At 38.7% G+C, this 22754-nt stretch overlaps 1 protein-coding gene across 3 annotated transcripts in view; it reads left to right on the top strand.

Annotated features, from left to right (window-relative positions):
- Positions 1–22754, top strand: part of apaf1 (apoptotic peptidase activating factor 1) — a 230212-nt gene that overhangs the window by 122037 nt on the left and 85421 nt on the right. For all 3 annotated transcript variants that reach the window (XM_072241593.1, XM_072241592.1, XM_072241594.1), the window contains exons 18-21: positions 5546–5674; positions 9610–9735; positions 13306–13425; positions 20256–20381. In XM_072241593.1, coding sequence (XP_072097694.1) covers positions 5546–5674; positions 9610–9735; positions 13306–13425; positions 20256–20381 — 501 coding nt within the window. The remainder of the gene's footprint in view (positions 1–5545; positions 5675–9609; positions 9736–13305; positions 13426–20255; positions 20382–22754) is intronic.

Below are 22754 nucleotides of genomic sequence, written 5' to 3'. Positions count from 1 at the left end.
TTTTATTGGTCAGCACCGGCAAACTTATTTAACATTATAGCACAAAATAGGCTTTGTTCTGCATATTTGTTGTAACAACTGTAAAGCATTGTATCAAGAGCCCATAGTAACACATACGAAATGCTGGAGGAATTCAGCAGGTCAGGGAGCATTTAGGGAAAGGAATAAACAGTCCACGTTTCGGGCAAGGACCCTTCATCAGGGCTGGCTGCATGTTTATTAGGAGTGTGTTTTTGCAATACAATTTTAATTCTGAATCTCTTCTGAGGACCATTAGTAAAACGTGTTTTCTGTAATCCTGTGTTACAAAATTCTGATATTTTCATTCATATGCTTGAAGATAGAAAATATATTGAAAGATTTGTTCAGATTTTTGCCAAGCAACCATGAATATCAATTTGGAATCTTAAAGTTCAGGATACTTTCTCTTTTTGCTGTTACGTCACCGACATTTAGGGCAGCAATGAAGGTCCTCCATCTCTGGTGGTGGTGAGGATGACTTCATCTTGTCAGTAGCTTCCTCTCAGTTTTTACTACTGTTAGTCATGCAAATCCCGAGTGGAGACTTGGGAATACTGTCACACTCAGATGTAGAAGGATTCTTCATTGCTATTTCCATAATGGTTTTGTTTTACCATTTAGGGTTGTTAGCCCTGAGCTGAACCCCTGAACCTGTAGGATTGGTGGACCACTCTTAGTGTGGCCTTTACCCTTTGACCTGTTTGGCAAAGGTGACTCTACCAAGAGCCAAAGCGTGAAGTCTTGACTCCAGCCAGCATAGCTTTGCAAGTCATTGAGGCATGCAAGCCTCCAAAACACAGCAAAGTGGTGGTCCTCTTGGAGGTTGAGACATTATGAATAATGGTCATTGATATTTAACACAATAATTTCCATGAAAACGTATTTAATTCTTTATCAGTCTTGGACTGTCAATGTGTGTTTTTACTCCAGCTGGGATCTCATCCAAGATTTTAAAAATATTAATTGGTTTACAAATAAAATTAAAACAATACATATTTATCAGTTGATTACATTTCAGGATTCATGTGATATGTTGCACTGTGTCTGGGAGACCATTCTGGGGATAAGAGCTATATTTTCCATTTACCAGATATATAAACACGGAATACAATCGTGCTGTCTTAGTCTCAGTAGAGAGAATGCTAACTTGCAAATGAATATGCTTGGCTTCATGTTGAAATTTCAAAAAAATTAGAATCAAGCCATTTGCACAAATGGAGTAGATTTTCTTTGTTTGCTGTAGCATCTGTAGTCTGATAATTTTAAAGAGAATGCTCAGTTTATTGTTTCTGGGAAAGGTGCAAATGGATCAACAAATAACTTTAGGTTTTCAATGTGTGCACACAGTCTGAACATTTCAAATAAATACCATAGCTTCCCACAAGTTGTTATTACGCTTGTAAGAAGAACCCATCAAATATGAAAGTAAGAGAAATCACCTCATTGCAAGTGTGCTAAGACTTTCAGTTTAGTCCAGAAAGGTATGATTTAACTGACGAGGCCATACATAAATTGTTCCTTTTGCTATCAAAATGTTGAATTCCAGTAGTATTATTCTAAATGTTTTCAATACCTCACTGAGCCACCCACCTTCTGCACAAAACAGTGCACGCAATAATTCTTTCTAAAGGTTCTTTACACTGACAGTCGTTGAGTCTAAGAGACGTTATGGAGTTGACTGGGGAGACAACAGCATCCATCTTGTGTCTCACATAGGTCTTGCTGTTGAATAATGTATTGAAATAAGAACAGTTAATCTTCAATCAACCAGATACTAGTTTCAGTTCTGCTGAAGGGTGTTCAATCTGAAACATTAAACAGTTTTTCTTTCAGCAAATGCTGATTACCCAGCTCAGCTTTAGTTTCAGATACTGCTGCTGATCTGTGATTATTTCATTATGCTACCTTTCATTATGGAGCACCATCTTTGAAATGCTAGTCAGTTTTTCCCATGACATCACAGAGACCTGATTTTATCCTGGAGTTGATAAACAAGATCATGCACTTTGTATCTGCATGGAAGTATGCCAGTACTTCGAGTTCATCATGAAACCTGGAAGGCATTTAATTTATCACACTAAACAACAGTCCAAAGTTTAAAATTCTACCGGGGGAAGTACAGTAATCTTTTCTTGCTTCCTTTCTATTCCCATAAATGTCACTTCCCAAACATGGCATGCAGAACTGAAAACATTGTAAAATTTAAAATTACCTTTTTTTAATATGAAGTTCAGAGGCTTAGTGGAACACAGTTCCCTGCTGTTAGCAAACAGCATTTCACAAAATTGTCATTAGTATATTGATGCCTTGATAACTTATAAAGCAGTTTCATAGTTTACTACCATTTAGTTTTTGATTTCGTTTTGCACCATCTGTAAGATGGTTGCTGGTCAGACAACTCCCTTTTTAACATCTCCAATTTTTGTAGGCATTGATGTCCTACAAATTCATTAAAACCAGAGTGTTTCACGTTGACGTGTCTTTTGTGTTGTGTTCCTTTGGGACTCAGCATTCATCCACAGAAAAAACATGTGTTAAGTAATTTTGAAGTTCAAAGTAAAACTTATTATCAGAATACATGCACGTTACCACATACAACCCTGAGATTCCTTTTCCCTCGAGCATACTCAGTAAATCTATGGAATAGTAACTATAACAGGATCAATGAAAGAGCAAGAGTATAGAAGAGAACAAATGGTGCAAATGCAAATATAAATAAATAACAGCATGAAATAACGATAAAAGAGTCGTTAAGGTGTGATCATTGGTTGTGGGAATATCTCAATAGATGAGTGTAGTCATCCTCTTTTGTTCAAGAGCCTGATGGTTGAGGGTAGTAACTGTTCTTGAACCTGGTGGTACAAGTCCTGAGGCACTTGTACCTTCTAACTGATGGCAGCAGCAAGAATAGTGCATGACCTAGGTAGTGAAGATCTTTGAGGGATGCTGCTTTCCTATGACAGCATTTCATGTAGATATACTCAATAGCTGGAAGGACTTTACCCGTGATCTGTTGGGCCCAATTCACTACCTCTTGTAGGGGACTTTCCACTCAAATGTATTGGTGTTCCCATACCAGGCCATAATGCAGCCAGTCAGCACACTTTCCACCACATTTCTGTACAAATTTGTCAAGGTATAAAGTAGTTTTCAATAAAGTAGTCATCATCATCACCACCATCATTATGTAGCATGTTGTGTGACGTAAGCGATCACAGTCTTCCATCTGTCTTTATCTCAGAAAAGTAAGATTTGGTTTAAAACCCATAAAACTATTGATGCTCATTATCAGTTCTTTTACTTTATCTTGACAGGCTAATGTTCTTCTGTTGATCTCACATTCCTCATTTATACTGCTTTTCTCTTGAGCTTCACTTTCTCCTCTAGCTCCTTACAATTTAAATCCATATATTTCCCTTCAGGCCAGTAGACCTTAGTCACAGTTTTATTCCAACAGAGGTGGCCAGCAATCACTTAGACCTCCACCGAGAGAGAAATGGAATAAGAATTTATCAGGAGGGATCTAACTAACTACTATTTTCTTGCAACCTAGGATATAACATTGCAAGTTTGCTGTTATCTATTTTAATTTCTTTCTTCTGGTGCCTGAAAACGTGAACCTAAAGCCCTTTCCTGATAAACAAGAAACTATCACATAGTGAACAGCAAGACTGACACTAAATGCTTGCATTGTATGACAAGTAAGCATTTTGGTTAGAAAGTTTGTATAAAAAGTGTGTTATTGGTTTGAAAAGAGGTCTGTAGAAGATGCATAGAGAAAGATTCTCCAGTACTGAATAGAGTGCCTGGGAGGCTCAAAGCCCAGTGCAAGGGAACAATGGCTTATTGTGGCTTGGAAATTAACCAACCTCCTCTCATCATTTTAACTATACTGCTTTGCAATCCAACATAACAAGTTTTATTTTAAAAGGAAAGTGACACTGATCAACCATTAATTTCTAACACATTGATCATGTTAAGTGTTACCTGTGCTAAAATCCTAGTATTTAGTTGTGAGCCAGTTACATTTTTACAATTACTTTGGGACAAACCAGAATTTTTTTTCATCACAAAGTTTACTTTCTCCCTTTTCCTCGGTTCTACTGGTGAGAAGAAAACCAAGCAAAGAGATTTATTGTATTTAGAGATGCAGCATGGAATAAGTGTGAGCCACGTCACCCAGCAACCCCTGATTTAATACAAGCCTTAATCACTGGACAATTTACAATGACCATTTAACCTAGCAACTGGTATGTCATTGGCCTGGGAGGACCTGAGGAAAACCATACATTCCATGGGAGTATTTATGGAAACTCTGTACAAATGATGCCGGAATTGAACTCCGACACCCCGAGCTGTAATAGTTTTGGGTTAACCATTACACTGCCTTGGTGCCCCCTGCTTCAAGTCTGTTCAGTGGTCGCTTTGAAACATCACAATTATTGAAACGTGCCAGGATGGGCACAAAAATGTAAATGAAGCCCAGAAAGTATTAAGGTAAATAAAATTAATATTTTTTAAACAAAAAATGAAACTGGATCAAATATCCTTTGGTATTAATCTCATGTATATTTATTGTACGATATGTACAGATAGTATGATGAAGCAGGAGTTCACCACAGATTCAAGGTTAATTACATTAATTATGTACTTTGACTTCAAGGTAGGTAGGTATATCAGTTAGTTGAGATTACTATGCAAAAGTCTTGGGCATATAGGTATATAGCTAGGGTGCCTCAGACCTTTGCACAGTCCTCTATTTGTCAACATGGAGCAGAGAGTGAGTTTGTAAATCTGGCAGGAGTAAAAGATGCTGGGAATGGTAAGGGTGAAGCGCCACGGGAGTGGGGTGGGACGGGTGGCAGGGAAGGAGTGCTGAGGCTGAGGGGTGGCACAGGTGCAGACATACCCCTCCCTGAGACACCAGGCAAGGTATCTTGATTCCAATCAATTGGTTTATTAGTCATTACAGAATGTCTCTCTGGTGCTTCCTGCTCCCTTCCCCTTCCTTTTTCCAAACATGATCCCCTCCCCCTGCTCCCTTCCCATTCTTAGTCCGCAATAGAGACCTGTATCAGAATTGGGTTCTCTCACTCACATATGTCATTAAATTTGTGTTTTTTTCTGCAGCAGCAATACAATGCAACACGTAAAATTATTACAGTGCTGTGCAAATGTATTAGGCACCCTAGCTATATATATGTGCCTAAGGTTTTTGCGCAGTACTGTATATAAATGTGATTGAAAACATCATGTGGAGGATCACAAGTTTACAATTCGCAAAAAATAATGAAAGAATTGTACAGCACTGGAATAGTTTTGATGCCTACTGTTTTTGTTTCATGTGCCGTTTTCTTGGCTTGGTTGCTTTCATTATCTCTGAATGCATGTCTTTAAAGGGATTTGGAGGGGGTAAGTTTTTTTAAGACACCCCTGACAAATCGTACTAATTAAACTGACTTTTATTTATTAACATATCTTTTCCCAAGTTGTTATTACCAGGCTATTTTACTTTATTTTTCAGATTTATAATGTAATGTCTGGTGACTTGGTAAATGAATTAACAATGAGCCGTTACAGCACTATTCAGTCTTGTGATATTTCTCCTACCAGACCATTGCTGGCTGTGGCTTTGTCTCACAATTCTGTTGAGGTAAGTGGATGGTCCTGAGAAATGTGCATTTATGTGCATCATTAATGCAAACACTCCGGAGACACCAAACTAAGTTTTGTAAGTGAAAGCTTAAATTTGCTTTGAGCAATGGATGGGTGTTCAGAAGAGTGTTGCAGAGCAGAGGTCAGAAACAGTGAAAGGCTTGGACGCTGATATTGGATTGGGAGAACGACCCACAAACCAAAATGAAATGACTTCAAGGTTGTGAGGGACACCTCAGAAATCATTGAGTGGAATTTTGTACTTTATTTTCACAAGAAAATGTTCCTGAGCGTTTCAGAATTAAGTCCTGAGAAACATGACATGGGTCAATCCATCTCTTGTTTTCTTAGGAGTCATCCTAACTGAGCCATTTTCATAATGCAGCTCAGCTCCTTGTGTTTTTATACTTAATTTTATTTAACCTCTGTCCCTTGCAATTTCATTCATAGTAATATCACAGGAAGAATTTTGATAATACCTATCGTGATAGTCCCCTTACATCCCCATATCTAAACATTGAACCATAGCATTTCCTCATACTCTATATTTCTGTTACCTTGTATTATTATTGGCTTTCATTTCTATGAGGGCTGAAATACTACTACTTTTAACTCGGGCAGCACATGTTGGGACTCAGATTTAAAATACTGGGCCACGGGGAAGTTCAGCCTTTGGCGGATGGAGCAGAGGTGCTTGTTGAAATGGCTCCCCCAATTTACAATGGATCTCACCAGTGTAGAGGAGCACCGGACACAATAGACAATTCCAACAAGTTTGCAGGTGAGGTGCTACCTCACCTGGAAGGACTGTGTCGAGCCCTGAATGGAGGTGAGGAAGGAGGTGAATGGGCAGGTGTAGCACTTTGGCCACTTGCAGACATAAGTTCCTGAAGGGAGATTAATGGGGAGGGATGAATGGACAAGGGAATAACAGAGGGAGTGATCCCTGCAGGAAGCAGAGAGAGTGCGGGAGGTAAAGATATGTTTGGTACTTCTACTTTTAACTAGAGCTACAGACAATTCTGGGGATAGTACCACCTATAGATTATCCTCAGTGTTACACCATCTTGCTTAGAAATAAAAGACTTTTCAATTGTTATTGCTGGGTCTAACACTTGGTGCTCTCTGACGAACAGCATCAAGTTTCAGATTTCAAAATGACATAGTGCGAGGCCATTTGACCCATCACGCCTCTGCTGGTTCTTGGAGCATTCCCATTTCACCAGCTATTTCTCTGTAGCCTGTTCTCTCTCATATACCCAGCAACTACACCTGGTTCTCCTTTCACTCACCAACATTCAGGGCAATTTACAGTGAATCAATAGACCAGCATGATCTTGTGAAGAAATGAGAGCATATTGGGGCATTAGCATGGTCACCAGGAGACCATGGAAATTCCATGCAGGCAGCATCAGAGGTCAGGACTATAACTGTGCCGCTGGTACAATGTGATAGTCACACCACCTGCAGTGCCTTTGTGTCATCTGCCTTTTTATAGTTCAGAAAAATAATCAAAATAAAATTAATGAGATCGCTCCTTTTTAACTGCACTGGATTATCTCTCTCCTAATAAAACCCTGTATGTTGTCATGACTTCCACATTGTACATAGAATGCTCATAGTTTTGTAGATTTGTTTATTAAATCTCTGGGTTTATTTGATTGTTATGATTCAATGTTCCCTTTTATCTTCTTGCCCAATGTGCAGCAATTTCCCACTTTTCTATCTTGAATCATCAGTCCTGAGTTTTCTTGCTTTTTAAAAAAGATCAGGCTTTTTGAATTTTATTGTATTTTCTTCATATAATTTATTGATTTAGGGCCACACTCCTTTGCTTCACACTTTTCCAACGAGCCTATTGGTTGGGTTACATTTCATGAATCTTGTGGGAGCACATACAGAACTATCAAACCATTTTCCAGAGTCTCTGACATCAGCAGTGTTTCCCAGTCCATGGGCATGAATATTTATAGAGAGGATAGATTTGGGGTGGGGAGAAATCAGCTGCAATTTCCTGCTGAAGTAAACTGCAGGATCTCGTCTTCTATCAGTTGCCTGGTGGGGAGCCAGTGGCATCACAATGCCAGGCATACTTTTGAATAATTCTCTCGGCAGAGGATTGAAGCTAGAAATTGTGGTCTGCTGAGCTGGTGATAGCTCGTAATTGGAAGTAGAGAGAAAAGTTCACCATTGGTGAGAGGGGCCTCAATTGCCTAAGGGCTTCCTTGAGGGATCATGATCCTGATACTTTAGGATTGCCATAAAAATCACTCACTACCTTGAACTATCAGCTCCTACGTCCACTTTGCCACCTCGTTCCTGGAAGAGCTGGCTGTGTGGCAGTTTGATTAAACTAATTTACATCTCAATTTTACATTCAAAGTCACTGTCAATGAATTCATCATCATCATCAGGTGCCATGCTCAGTTTGAGCTTTGACTGTCATGGCCCACACACCCCTGTTTCGGGTCAAGTGGATCAGTTCATTGGTATTCATTTCCAGTTCCCTGGCTGCTGTCTCCACCATCATTTGTCTTTGCCTTCCTCTTGCTTTCTTCCCTTCAATCTTTCCCATAATTACCGTGCATTCTAACTCCTCTTTCCTAATCACATGTCCAATGAAGTCATGTTGCCTTTTCATGATCTCAACATTATTTCTCTTTTTGTGCTTGCTCTGTTCATGACATCCTCATTAGATATTCATTTCGTCCATGATATTCTTTGCATCCTCCTCAAAACCACATCTCTGTTGCTTCAATTCGTTTCCTCATGCTACAAGATATTGTCCAACATTCTGAGCCATATAACATAACTGGATAAACGTAACATTTCAGTGCTCTGAGGCAGGTTGTCATGCCTAGTTTAGTGTTGGTCAGTATACTCTTTGTTCTCGTAAAGGTGTCTTTTGCCATCCCTATTCTCCTTTTGATTTCCATGTTGCACCTGCCATCTGATGTCACCCAGCTTCCTAAGTAGCAAAAGTTCTGTACTTGTTTTATGTCTTCCCCGTTTATTCTCAGCCTAGAGATAGGATTCTCCTCCTTTTTAGATATCACCATACACTGTCTTTTTGCAATTGATAGACCCATTTTTGCACTTTCTTCAACAACTATATCCATTAAGTTTTGTACTTCTTCCTCCGTACTTGCAATTAACACAGTGTCATCTGCATATCTGAAATTATTGATGTTTTCGCCACCAACTTTGATTCCCAAGATGTCTCTTATTTTTTGTAATATTATTTCACTGTGCACATTAAACAAATCAGGGGAGAAAATGCCTTGTCTAACGCCTCTCTTGATTTTCGTAAACTGACTCCATCTATTCTTACAGCGGCAGTTTGTTCCTAGTACAGATTTCTGATTAGGTGGAGGTCTTTTGAATCTAGATCTAGAGTTTCCTGTAATATTTCGAATAACTTATTGTGCTTCACTTTATCAAATGCTTTTGTGTAGTCGATAAAACAAACAAACAAATCTTTTGCACTTGAATAGCTCGTTCTGATAGTATCCTTATCATCAATATCGTGCTTCTTGTACCTGTGTCTTTCACAAAGCCACATTGTTCTTTACCTATTTCAGCTTGTATCTTACGTTTAGCTCTTGTCATCAAAATTCTTAGAAGTTTCTTGGTGATATGACTCATTAAACTTAATGGTCCTATGTAATTCACGTTCTATTGCTCCAGGTTTCTTAGAAGAGTGATAAATACTGATTTTTTTTCATCTCTTCTGGTATTATTCCAGAATACCTACCCTGGGAGCAATGAATGACTAAGGGGTAACTCCACTTTCTCCAAAGCTCTGAAAGTCCCCCAATCACCGGTTGCAGTTTAGAGTCATACCCAAGACTCGTCAATGAATTACTATCTCTCATATTGTAATATGAACAAAATTAACCAAGGCATTTAATATTTTTGTTCAATTCCTTCTAGTTATGGGACATGGTATCACTTAAGAGAGTGGCTGACTGCAGTGGACACTTGAGCTGGGTTCATTGTGTTCAATTTTCACACGATGGTTCAAAATTATTGTCCTCTTCAGATGACCAAACCGTTAGGGTAGGTATGATTTTAATAAATCATTCTGTGAATGAAAAAACACTATGCAGAATAACTACACATACAGTGTTGCTTTGGTTAGTTTCAATTCTGCAAAAACATCATTATGGAACAAAGAGCCATCTATCTCGATATGTCCCAAATGATAATTGCTCCATCTTCCCACAATATGTTACCTATTTCCTTCTCTTGCATTTAAAATTATGCTCCAGTTTTTGAGATGTACAGTAAGATTGTATGTGGTTAATCTCTGAGGAAGCATGTGTACTGGAATAGTATCGCCAGAGGAAAAAAATGATTTTGAAAAGAGATTTGTATCAAATGTTAATTTTTTATCATCCCTGCCTTCCCCTCTCAGCAAATTTGAGGGAAAGCATTTCTCATTCTCAAGAATAATCTTTATGTTGTATATATTAGACTGAGAAACCACAAGAAAAATTTATAAGGTTGAGCTGTCAGACTTGTAGTAACATGTAAATGATCTGCACTTTTAATCAATGTGAGAATATAATGTAACTTAAAAGTTTTATTATTGTATAAGATTTTTACCTTTAGTTCAAGTATTGCTGGTAGGATTAATTGACTACTAAGTATCGATCACTCCTTCATAGCTTCTGATACTTGATGTACTCTTGGTTCCTTCCCACTCATTGTCTCAAGCTAAATCAGGGTGTATTTCCTTCCCCTTTATCCAACTCCATCCTGAATCAGAATTAAACTAATCCATACCTCACAAAAATAGTGAAACATTTGTCTTTGTAGCATTGCTCAACTTTGTACCTGCCTTCAGCACCATACTATTATCTAGATTCCTGATGTTTTACCTTTCAGTCTCAATTATTCTGAAGATCTGTTGGCCTCCTGTCCTCCAAATTGCAAACTTCAGCTCAACTAAACCTGATGCCCACGGTCTAGCCAGCCTCATGGTTTTCTCACCAACCACCCTTGGCTTCATAGACCTATAATTTCAAAGTGTTTCAGATTTGCTATTCTCATCACTGTACTAAAATTTTTGTGAAATTTACTGCTTATAGAAATCTAATTTCCTACAGGGATTTTATTTTTCCAGGAAAATGCTCCTCATGCCTTCTCTGCCATTCAGTTTGATCATGGCTGAACTTACCTCAATGTCATGAACTGCAAATCCAATGATTCTCTTAGTGTTTAGAAACTAATCAGTTTCTGTTCCAAACACTCAACTAGTGAATCTTCACAGTCCTTTTAGGAAGAGAATTTCAACAATTCACGAACACCAGGGTGAAGAAGTTTCTCCTCATCTCTACTAGGAATACTGACCTCCTTTTCTCAGAAAGTGATCTCTTATTCATATGAAACCCCAAAACATTTTTGTATGTATCAATGAAAACATCTTTCATTTGTGTAAACGTTAGACCAGGGGTTTGCAACCTGGGGCCCACGGACCCCTTGGTTTATGGTGGGGGTCTGTGGCATAAAAAAACTGTTGAGAACCCTTGCTTTAGACAGTTCAGACCCAGTCTTTTGGCTCTCAGATATGACAAACCTAACATCTTAAAAATTAAATTGGTGGAACTTCATTCCACTCCCTCTGTCACTGCATCTGTCCATAATATTCAGAAGCGTAATAAAAAACATTTTAAAGTTTTCTGAATTTCCACTTGACTAAATATTTTGGACTGCTGTAGCATGCCAACTTAAAAGTAGAGCTGTTCAGATTGCTTGGTTGCACAGATTCCCTCTGTCTGTTTCATCCTATGAAGTTATTGAATAGATGAAAGAAACCGCCTTCTTGTTACACTTTCATGTTGTAGCACATGAGTGCTTTGTCCTTTCTGAAATGATCTGCAGTGCAGCAGACTTTCATCAGTAGTAAAATCTGCTGATTTTTATTCTAAAGACTGTGTATTCTGATGACAAATCTCGTTATATTTCACCACCTTCAACCTGCAATGAAAAGGAAGTTCATCTGAATGGAGTTTGCTACTGATAAACTCCATTCAAAGTCAAAACTAATTTTAGCACTTCTGAAATACCGTAGGCAGATCTAGCCATTTACTTTGCTATACGGTGGACTAAGCATTGTTAGTATTATTGTCTTGTCAGGAAAACTTTACACTGCAAAGTATTCCCTCTTTAGATGGAAGGCAGGGAACACTGGAACAACATAAATAAGTGAATGAGCTTCTTTCTGTCTTTTCGAGTAAATGAATTGCTTGAGCTCACTGATTAATGGTAAAATATTCACTAATAAGACCATTGGAGCAGAATTAGGCCATTTGACCCATTGAGTGTGCTCCACCACTTCATCATGGCTGATTAAATGGCCATTTCCCTCTCAGCCCCAATGTCCTGCCTTCTCCCTGTAACCCTTCATGCCCTGACTAATCAATAATCTTACCAACCTCTGCCTTAAAGGTGCCTAATGATTTGGCCTCCACAGATTCACCACTCCGTTTAAAGAAATACCCCCTGATCTACGTCTAAATGGACATCCCTCTATTCTTAGGCTGTATCCTCTGGTCCTAGACTCCTCCACCATAGGAAACATCTTCTCCGCATCCACTCTATCAAGACTAGTCTTCTGGTGGTCATAGTATTTAGTTTTCAGACAACGTTTTCAGTGATGCACGGATTCGTTAATTTTGGGGAGGGGAGGAGAAGATGGCGGCGCGACGCAGCGTGTGCGGGCGCTCCAAAATGATATCAGTATTTGTTAAGTAGGTACCATGCACAATCCTATTTGATGGAGACAGACGGAGGAACATCTGGAGAAACTTCTGAAATGTCTGCTTCGCTTCCACTGCTACTGTGCGATCGAGCATCTCCAGAGGGGAAGGCCCCAAATCCTCGGCTTTGCCTGTTGCCGGGGCCGGAGTCGAGGTGCTTGGCAGAGTTGCTCGGTGTCGGAGGGCTGGTCGGTGGCTCGAAGTTTTTGGACGGACTCAAGAGTCGGCTGTGGTCGGGTGCTTCCCGGGTGCTGCATCGGCAAGTTTGCGGTGCTAGAGGTTCATGACAGGGAGAGTTTTTCTTCCTTCTACCGTCTGCGTGAGATGTTGGGACTTTCGAAAGACTTTGAGACTTTTTTTTTTACCGTGCCCATGGTCTGTTCTTTATCAAATTACGGTATAATATGTTATAATTATGTGGTTTTTGTCAGTTTTTAGTCTTGGTTTGTCTTGTGTTTCTGTGATATCATACTGGAGGAACATTGTATCATTTCTTAATGCATGCATTACTAAATGACAATAAAAGAGGACTGCGTGTCCTCATAATCTAATCTAATCTAATTAGTTTCTGCATTACACTATAACCCTTTTTCATAGTGAAGCATTATGTTTTATGTTATCTCAAAAGTTGTATTGTCCTCTACTTTCCTCTGACTTGTTTTTTAGGATATCAAATAGATTACACACCAGCAAGATGGTGCTGGGTTTTTCCAATATCACTTTAATATCTTTTAAACTTTTTTATGAAACTTAATGTCATTTGGTTTGGGTGAATTGGTTGTATTGTGTGGATAATAGGCTAGAGCAGTGAAATTATTCATAAATCTTCTGGTTATAACACTTAAATTATATTTTGTTTTGACAGCTATGGGAGACAAATAAAGTGCATAGTTCCTCCGCTGCTTCTTTGATACAGTGCATGGATGCAATCTTCCAACAGAATGAAACTTTTGTTCTAGTATCTGACAATAAAAAATGTTTACAGGTAAGCATTTTTTTGTTCCTAATGAGAAGGTTATGAATTGGATTCTCAGTGGCTCTCTGTATTGTTGATTTAAGCAGCTCTTCTCAGAGCAGCCAATTTATTAGATCTGACCAGATCGTCTATTTGCTGTTTCCATTTGCTGATTCAAAAGAAGGAGAAAGTGAGAACAAATAAAATCTTTCTAAACAAAAATCATCAGTTTAATGTACTTCAATTGCTTCATTTTCTATTCGCTGTATACTTCCAATGTAGTGGCATTTAAAGTTCATTTGGTACACAAGGAAGAATACTTAATGCAGAGAAGAAAAGATCAGTGAAAGGAAAGCTACAAAGCAGTTCCAAAGAAGACATGACAGTGGCTATATTTCATTAGGAGTTTGACAAAAGTCAGTGTGTCGCAAAAGCCTTCGCAACTTTCTATAGTGTACTGTGGAGAGCATTCTAACCAGCTGAATCAACGTCTGATATAGTGGGGGGGGGGAGCACTGCACTAGATTGAAATAAGCTCCAGATAGTTGTGAACTGAATCAGCTCCATCATGGGTACAAGCCTCCCCACTCCCCAGCTTCCTGAAACTCATCATGGAGCGATGCCTCAAAAAGGCAGCATCCATCATTAAGGACCAGTACCATCCAGGACATACTCCCTTCTCATTGCAATCATCAGAAAGGAGGTACAGGAGCCTGAAGACACACACTGGATGATTCAGGAACGGCTTCTTCCCCTCTGCCATCAGATTTTTGAATGGACATTGAACCCACGAACACTACCTCACTACTTTTTTTTTCCTCTTTTTGCACTATATATATACACACACACCATAAGTTACAGATAATAAACTCGAGAAAGTATACGAGACAATAGTAATGCTTTATTATTATGAGTTGCAATACACAGCTGCTGCTTAACAAAAAAATTCATGACAAGTTCCAGTATAAGATTCAGATTCTGATTCTGAGCTGAAGAGGAAGTAATCAAAGTTGGTTTGCAGATGAGATCATATGCTGTTTTGCTTTTGGGACTAATTTACTGAATATAGTTAGAAAGATGCTGGAGATATACAGCTCTTATTTCAGTATGCAGTTTTTATTTAATTTCAAGGATAAATTATCCTAATGTGATAGAATTTTATATCAAGCTTAAAGTGATTTAGTTCAAACTGAAACCAGGATCTTAAATCTAAACAAAACCATCAATATCTGTATGTGCCTTGAGTTGGAAAGACACTTTAGAAAGCTTTGACTCCATCACTCGGTATGGATTGTGGAACACATTAGTCAGATTTGGCTGCCACAAACATTTGACCTAGTTTACAATTGCAGGGTAGCATCCTAATCAAAAGCTCTATAATGGAGCCAATCTTAGTGAACACTGATTACAAACAAGTGCACAAGTACATATTTGCACTAACACTTCTGTCAAATTTTTTCTGCATTTGTGCTGCTTGCTTTTCACAAGAATGAAGCTAGTGTTCAGAATTAATTGAAAGCAGCAAGTACACTCCAGAAACAAGGTCCCCCAAACCTCAGTAGCTAAACTGCAGGATGCAGACAACACTAATGTCTGCACATTCTCAAAAGCTGAGCTCCGAGGTACCTCGGCTCATTCATTGAAGCATATTGGAGAATGGATCCCATGCTCAATTCAGTAAAAGTAAGGTCTTCTACCAATGTGCTTACCGTAGAAAACACTGCCCTCCGTCAGTAGAGGTTTGTGTGAGGTGCTGGGAAACGTGGACAACTTGCTGTGTTTCGGGAGCATATGCTTTGAAAGGTGGACAACAGTGAAGGAATTCACCATTTGCTTCCTTGAGAAAACTCAATATTCCCATTGACCCTGAGGAATCCCTGGCTGAAGACTACCAAAAATGGAGAAGGAACATTCAGGATGGTGATGAGAACCTGGAGTACATACATGGTAACCACAGAGAAACCTTGCGTAAATGTCAGAAGGAGCACACCACTCAGACGTCTCTGCCCCCACCCTGTAGAAGAGTTTAGTTCTGACATTGGCCATATCAGTCACCTCAAAATTTTCAAAACTTGAGCAAAGCAAGACATTCTTGATCCTGAGGAAAAAAGATTATATTAAAACAAAGAGAGCCCAAGGATTAAGAATCCTTAACATCCGCAGCTATCTGTAGCAATGAATTCCACATATTCACCACCCTCTAACGAAAGAAATTTTTCCTCATCTTTGTTCTAAAGTGATGACCTTTGATCTGAGGCTGTGCCCTCTCATCCTAGACACTCTCACTATAGGAAACCTCCTCTGTACATCCACAAGGAACTCAGCCGGTCATGCAGCATCTGTGGAAAAGAGTAAACAGTTGATGTTTCAGGCCAAGACCCTCCTTGTGTGTGTTGCTTTGTATTTCACAAAAAAAGCTTGAAATTAATGGAAACCAATAGGTAAGAGTGAATGATGTGCTGAAAGAAGTTAGCATAAAAAGGTATTGGAGACTCATCCCGAAGAAGTAGTATTCTAAAGGGGAGGATGAGGCAACTATGGGTGACAAGGGAAATTAAATACAACATAAAAACAAAAGAGAGGACATACAATAATACAAAAATTAGTGGGAAACCAGACAGTTGGGAAGCTTTTAAAAACTATTAGAAGGCAAACAAAAAGAGCAATAAGTGGAGGAAATAAATGAAATATGAAGGCAAGACAGCCAAAAATACAAAAGAGGATATCAAAAGTTTTTCCTATGTATAGTGTAACAGAGAGGCAAGAGTAGACATTGGATTGTTGGAAAATGACACTGGAGAGGTAGTAATGGGGAATAAAGAAATGGCGATGAACAGAATAAGTATTTTGCATCACTCTTCACTATGAAAGACACCAGCAATGTGCCATAAATTTGATAGAGTCAGGGCAGAAGTGAGTCTCGTCACTACATATAGGAAGGTGCTTGGGAAGCTGAAAGGCCTGAAGGTGGCTAAGTCACTTGGACTGAATAGATGACACTCCAGGATTCTGATAGAGGTGGATGAAGAGATTGTGGAGGCATTAGGAATGATCTGTCAAGAATCAGTAGACTCAGGAGTGAATCCAGAGAGTGGAGAATCACTGTTGTCACACTACTCATTAAGAAAGAAGGTAGGAAAAAAGTAGGAACTTGTAGGCTGTTTAGCCTGACTTGATAACGTTCATAGAATGCTTTCGATAATTGCATCCTCCAAATCTTCATTTTCATTGTAGCAGTCAAGATGATTGTTGATAGCTTCAAATTCTTCATAGGTTCTAACTTGTTGAAGTAGTGAAATCATTTCTTTTTCACTCCCATCTGCTTCTGGCATCTCCAAGCCTGAATGCTTGAAACTGCAGTGAGTAAAGCAGTTTTAAATTGCCTTACTGCTTATTACTCGCCAACTATCAATGACAAAAATTACTGTTTTATGAATTCCAACACATGCACGGTGTATGGTGTCTAATGGCCATATGACATGCACGCAACTAACACGAGTTTAAAAACTCTTCGGCAATAGTTTCCTGTCCCAAATAAGTAAAAGGAGTCCCAGCTATTTTCTTGACTTGGTTTGGTTGTTTAAAGGTTGTCCCAAATAAGTGGCGCTGGCCCAATAAACCAGTTTCAACTGTATTTGGAAGCACATGGTAAAATAGGCCAAAATCAGCATAGTTTCCTTAAAGAGAGATCTTGCCTGACAAATCTGTAGGAATTATTTGAAGAAGTAATACACAGGATAGACAATGAGGAGTCAGTAATCGTTGTTTACTTGTATTGGAGAAGGCTTTTGATAAGGTACTGCACAATGCTGCTAAACAACATAGGAGCCTATGTTATTAAGGTAAAGGTACTGAAATGGATAAGTGTTTGGCTGACTGGCAGAAACAAAGAGTGGAAATGGAGTTTTTTCTGTTTGGCTACTGACGATTAGTGGTGTTGTATAGGGTTTTGGTTCTGCAATTTTTCATGTTACACATTAATGATCTAGATTGCAGAAATGATGACTTTGTGGCCAAGTTTGCACATGATAAAAACCTTGTGGTGAAGGAGCAGGTGGTACTGGCAAAGAGTCTACGAGTGGAGTTGGACCAGGTTGGGTGATTGGGCAAAGGAGTATCATCTGGAGTACGATGTAGGGAAGTGTATGGTCTTGTACTTTGGTAAAGAAACAAAGATTATAGATGGGAGAGAATTCAGAAATCAGAGGTGTAATGTAGGATACCCTAAAGGTTAATGTGCAGGTTGAGTCAAAGATTCAAAGTATATTTATTTTCAAAGAATTTGTAAATTATATGCCTTGAGGTTTGTTTGCTTACAGACAGCCACAAAGCAAGAAACTCAAAGAACCCAATTTCAAAAAAAAGGACTGTAACCACTGTGCTGAGAAAGGAAAAAGAACATGCACACAAACACATCATGCAAACAGTAGGCGCAAAGGACAATATTCCGAACCAGACTGAGTCCTTAGATCTGCTCTCCAGAGCAGCCAGAGTGGACCTAAGCCTCGATCTCAGTTTATCATATTAGCAGGGCAAAAACACAGCGAAGCTCACAGACACAACAGCCACCAGAGAGAGGAGTAAATATCGCGGGACAGCATGTGAAATCAGACTGACCCTTGCCTCTGGTCCCTACACTTGTGCTTTCTGTTCTATCTGGACCAGAGTTTAAATTGTCCAAACACCAGGTAGTGCCTCACTCTAAGATCTGGATCCTGGTGCAACACCAGGCTTGGGCTGCACAACCTGAAGCCACTCTCGGTCTCACCAAATCACCTCGGTGCTTGGAGCAATCCAACCTCGCACTCAGGTTAGGTGGACTGGCACCGAAACTATTCCACAACAGCTCCTCTCCAAGTTGTTCACTGCAACAGCGACAGCAGTACCAACTCTGTCTGCGACACCATCTTGAACACATTGCTCCTTGGCTTTGGAATGCATTTGCACTGCCCATCCTTTGAATTAGCTTCACTCCCACTTGCTCCTTCCATGATTACAGTGATAGTTTACCACAAGTTACTTAAGCAAAGATGTTATTAGGAATGTTTTTTTGTTGAATTTCTTACCTTTTGAACTACCAGTGAGCCATTGCATGCATTGGGTAACACCATTTTAAACCCGAAGTCAGTACAAGGAAGGCAAATGAGCTTAAGTCAGATATATCATTATTACAGTGGAGTAAAGGGAATTACAGAGGCATGAGAGAGGAGCTGGCCAAAGTTGATTGGAAGGAAACACTAGCAGGAGTGCTGACAGTTTCTGGAGGCAAATTCGGAAGGCACAGGATAGATACATCCCATAGGTGAAGACGTATTCTAAAAGGGAGGATGAGGCAACTGTGGCTGACAGGTGAAGTCAAAGACAGCATAAAAGCAAACGAGAGGGCATATAATATAGTAACAATTTGTGGCAAGTTAGAGGATTGGGAAGCTTTTAAACACCAACAGAAAGCAACTAAAAAAGAAGCCATAAGGTGAGAAAAGATGTAAGCTAGCCAATAATATAAAAGAGGATTGCAAAAGGTCCTTTCCCCCAGATATACTGTATAAAGAGTAAAAGAGAGGCGAGACTGGATATTGGACCACTGGAAAATGATGCTGGAGAGATAGTAAATGGGGACTAAGAGATGGTGGACAAACTTAAAAAGTATTGTGTATCAGTCTTCACTGTAGAAGACACTAGCAGTATGCCAAAAATTCTAGAGTGTTGGGAGAGCAGGAGCAGAAGCAAATGCGGTTGCTGTTACTAAGGAGAGGATGATTGGGAAGCTGAAAGGTCTGAAAGTAGATAAGTCACCTGGACCAGATGGACTACACAACTGACATAGCTGAAGAGATTGTGGAGTTATAAGAAATGATCTTTCAAGAAGCACTGGATTCTGGAATGGTTCGGGAGGATGAGAAAATTGTAAAATGTCACCGCGTTCTTTAAGAAGGGAGAGAGACAGAAGAAAGAAAATAATAAGCCAGTTAGCTTGGCTTCAGTGGTTGGAAAGATGTTGCAGTCCATTACTAACTATGAGGGTTTGGGGTACTTGAAGGTACATGATAAAATAAGCCAAAGTCAGCATGGTTTTCTGAAGGGAAAATATTGCCTGACAAATCTGGAATTCTTTGACAAGGCAGGAGAATGAAGTTGAGAGAGATAATTCAGCCATTAAAGAAAACTCCTTCACCCAAAAATATCTGCTGATAAGGCAATATAATTTCCCTATATCATTTATGTAATTTTAGATGAAGATTGACGATTTTCAACATAATATTCTAACAAATGTCAGAAGATTTTTAAAAAATTAGTTTTTGGGTCTCAGGAATAAAAAACTTGTGTACAAGTGGATATGAGATTTTTTTTTTGAGTTCCTTTGGTCAATGGGGATACAAAATAGTCTGATATATAAGCAACACACATCAAAGTTGCTGGTGAACGCAACAACTTTGATGTGTGTTGCTTGAATTTCCAGCATCTGCAGAATTCCTGTTGTTTGAGTCTGATATATAAATTTGACCACTTCAAATAAAGTACATTGTAACTTCCCTCACACTTTTTGAAGTGATTGACTTGTCTATCTATCATGATTTTTTATTGTCCAGTCATGTTATCCTACACTCATAATCAGATGAAACTAGTATTCTGTGTCACTCACTATATTTCATTTCAGAAGTTTAATCTGTTGGATGTTGATAGGTCTGTTAAGCACTAAATCTGCTTGATCTGTTTGCAGTACTCCTGTCTGGCTAGAAACATGTTTTTCCCAACTTTATTAGTGTCCTTGTCATTTTGAGTATAAATTATACCTTTATTTGTCTTTTCAGATGCTCAGATAATTTCTGTATTAACTCAGTTATTTTTGTTGCAAACAGCTAATTAATGGGGAAACTGGCAATGCAGTGCATCAGAGTGACGCCCAGGAGTCTCGTATTCGTTGTTGCTGCCTCAATCAAGATATTAATCTGGCTGCATTTGGGTGTGGGGATGGAATCTTGAAGGTACGATTGCAGATTTATTTTTGAAACTTTTTCATTGTCATTTGGAAAATATGGCTTTATTCACAACTATGGCTTTAATGCTTCTGTCTTGCACATAAAATTTGGCTGACCTTGAAAGTCTCACATGATGATATTGGATCTGAGTGAGCGTGGAAATTGGATAACATTCAGTGTCAATGTAAAGAATTTCTCAAGTGAATAGCTGCTTAAGACAGGATAAAGATCATAAAGGTTTTAAATTTGATTGCATCTGTCTTGTTGAAATTATTTCTAGTCTTTGGACAAGATTCATATCTTCTGAAACCATTTATATGATGTGTGCAGTACCGTATCTGCTTATATCCACTGCATGACTAATTGAACTTTACAGCATTATAGTTCTGTATTGATTATAAAAAGACATTGATGTAGAGTTTTCTACCTTATGTTGATTTTTCATTTTTGAAACACCTTTTACCACCTCCTGTGTCTTTTCCTTCTACTTACTGTTCCCCTGTCAATGAGTGAGGCAGACAATCTGCTCCTGTAGCTTTGCCAGCTGCTGAGATGTTCTCATAACCAACCCATGTTGACTTTATCCTGCTCCAGTGGACATGATGCTGACATGCCATACCCTCTCTGCAGGTACACTCTGACAAATAATCGTGAGCCCACATTCAGACCATGTGTGGCCTAATGTGTTAACACTTGTTTAGTGCCAAATGGTCCATGTTCTCCTATAATTAGAATAGAAGTTTTTGGCTAGTTTGATGACCTGATGTTTTATTGGCTCTCCTTATGATAGACGGCCTTTGTTTCATCTTTATTGTAAAAATTCAGTGTTTTGTTAATACTATTTCAAAGAATCTTTTTGACTAGTCAGAATTGTATCATTAAAACATAACAATGAATTTCCACAGAGGTTTTAACGATGCACCTAAGGCTTATTAACTGATTAACCACCTTCCGTGTAATTTAGTAATACACTTTTATTAAATCTATAACCACAGGCTAATTTTTTGAACTTATTCATGCACCCAACACACTCAATATATATTTTTTGAGGATTTGGTATTGATTAATCTTACAGCTTTACAAATCTTGTATTTGTCTGGAATAAGAGAATAAGAGTAACAAGAGAATACAGCAGAGCAATGTTCTTCATTCTGTCATTTCAGTTATGTAACCATTTGTGTTTGTATTTTATACCTTATCTTATGTACAATGGGGTGAAAGTAGGTCTGAGAATAATTGTCTCAACCTAACCTCTGACTATGAATGAACTGAAATGTCACCTCCTGATTTAATGTCAGCAATCTATGTAAGTAGTCCATAAGAACATAATCAATTCTACATCCTGATGCTATATTCTTATATTTATTTCCACTAGAAAATATCATTCTTGATAGTTATTGAGCAATGAAAATAATAGGAGATGATCATGAAAGCCAGTGTGACTTCATTAAATCCAATTATGTTAGTCTGATATAGATTATTTTGTTGAATTTGCTTTTAGGAAATGCAGAGATCTGTCCACTGATAGTATTTTGCTAAATAGATTTCTGGATGGTATTTGATCAGATTCCATATAAATTACCAGTAGTGAGTTTGCATGGATTTGCAAATACTTCTATTTATTTGGTTTGGCGGTTAGGAGGCAGAGAGTGGCAATAAAGAGTGGGAAATTATTTTGGCCAGATATGGTTGGTAGTTTGATCCAGTTATCAGTTCTATGTCCTCAGATTTATCCATGATTCAGAGGAAAAAATATGGACCTAGTTTGCAATTCACATCAAATTAGTAGTAAGCAGAGCAAATGGGAGGAGAGGTTCCAAAGGGATACCAGCAGATTAAATTTCTTTGGTAGATCAAATGAAACTGAGGAATGATAGATTATGGTCTTGATTTGTCTCCATCTGGGTTACTGATTTCAGTTCTGGACAGTATACTGTAGGAAGGTTATACGAGACTTGGCAGCTTAAAAGATAAAATTGATAGTTTGCATACACCATCTTATATTCTTCTGAGTATGAGGAATTTATTAATCTCTTTAAAACATAGAAACAACTTGATTGAATAGATTTGGAGAAACTGAACTGCTCTATAAGGTTATGGATGGCAATGGCCAGTACAATTTGAACATATGGACTTATAGAGCATAGAACAGGAACAGGCCCTTCTGCCCATAATGTTGTGCTGAACCAATTCAATTAGTAATCAAATGGCCAACTAAATCGATCCCGTCAACCTACATAATGTCCATATCCTTCCACTTCCCTCACATTCATGTGCCCAGCTAAACTTATCTGTCTCTCCCACCACCCTAAGCAGCGTATTCCAGGCACCCACCATTCTGTTTTTTTAAAAAAAACTTGCCCCTCGTGTCTCCTTTGA

Source organism: Mobula birostris, chromosome 23, assembly GCF_030028105.1.
Source record: "Mobula birostris isolate sMobBir1 chromosome 23, sMobBir1.hap1, whole genome shotgun sequence".
In the NCBI taxonomy this organism is placed as follows: Eukaryota; Metazoa; Chordata; class Chondrichthyes; order Myliobatiformes; family Myliobatidae; genus Mobula; species Mobula birostris.
Note: the sequence above shows the minus strand (reverse complement) of the source record. Positions and strands in the feature narration are given on the sequence as shown.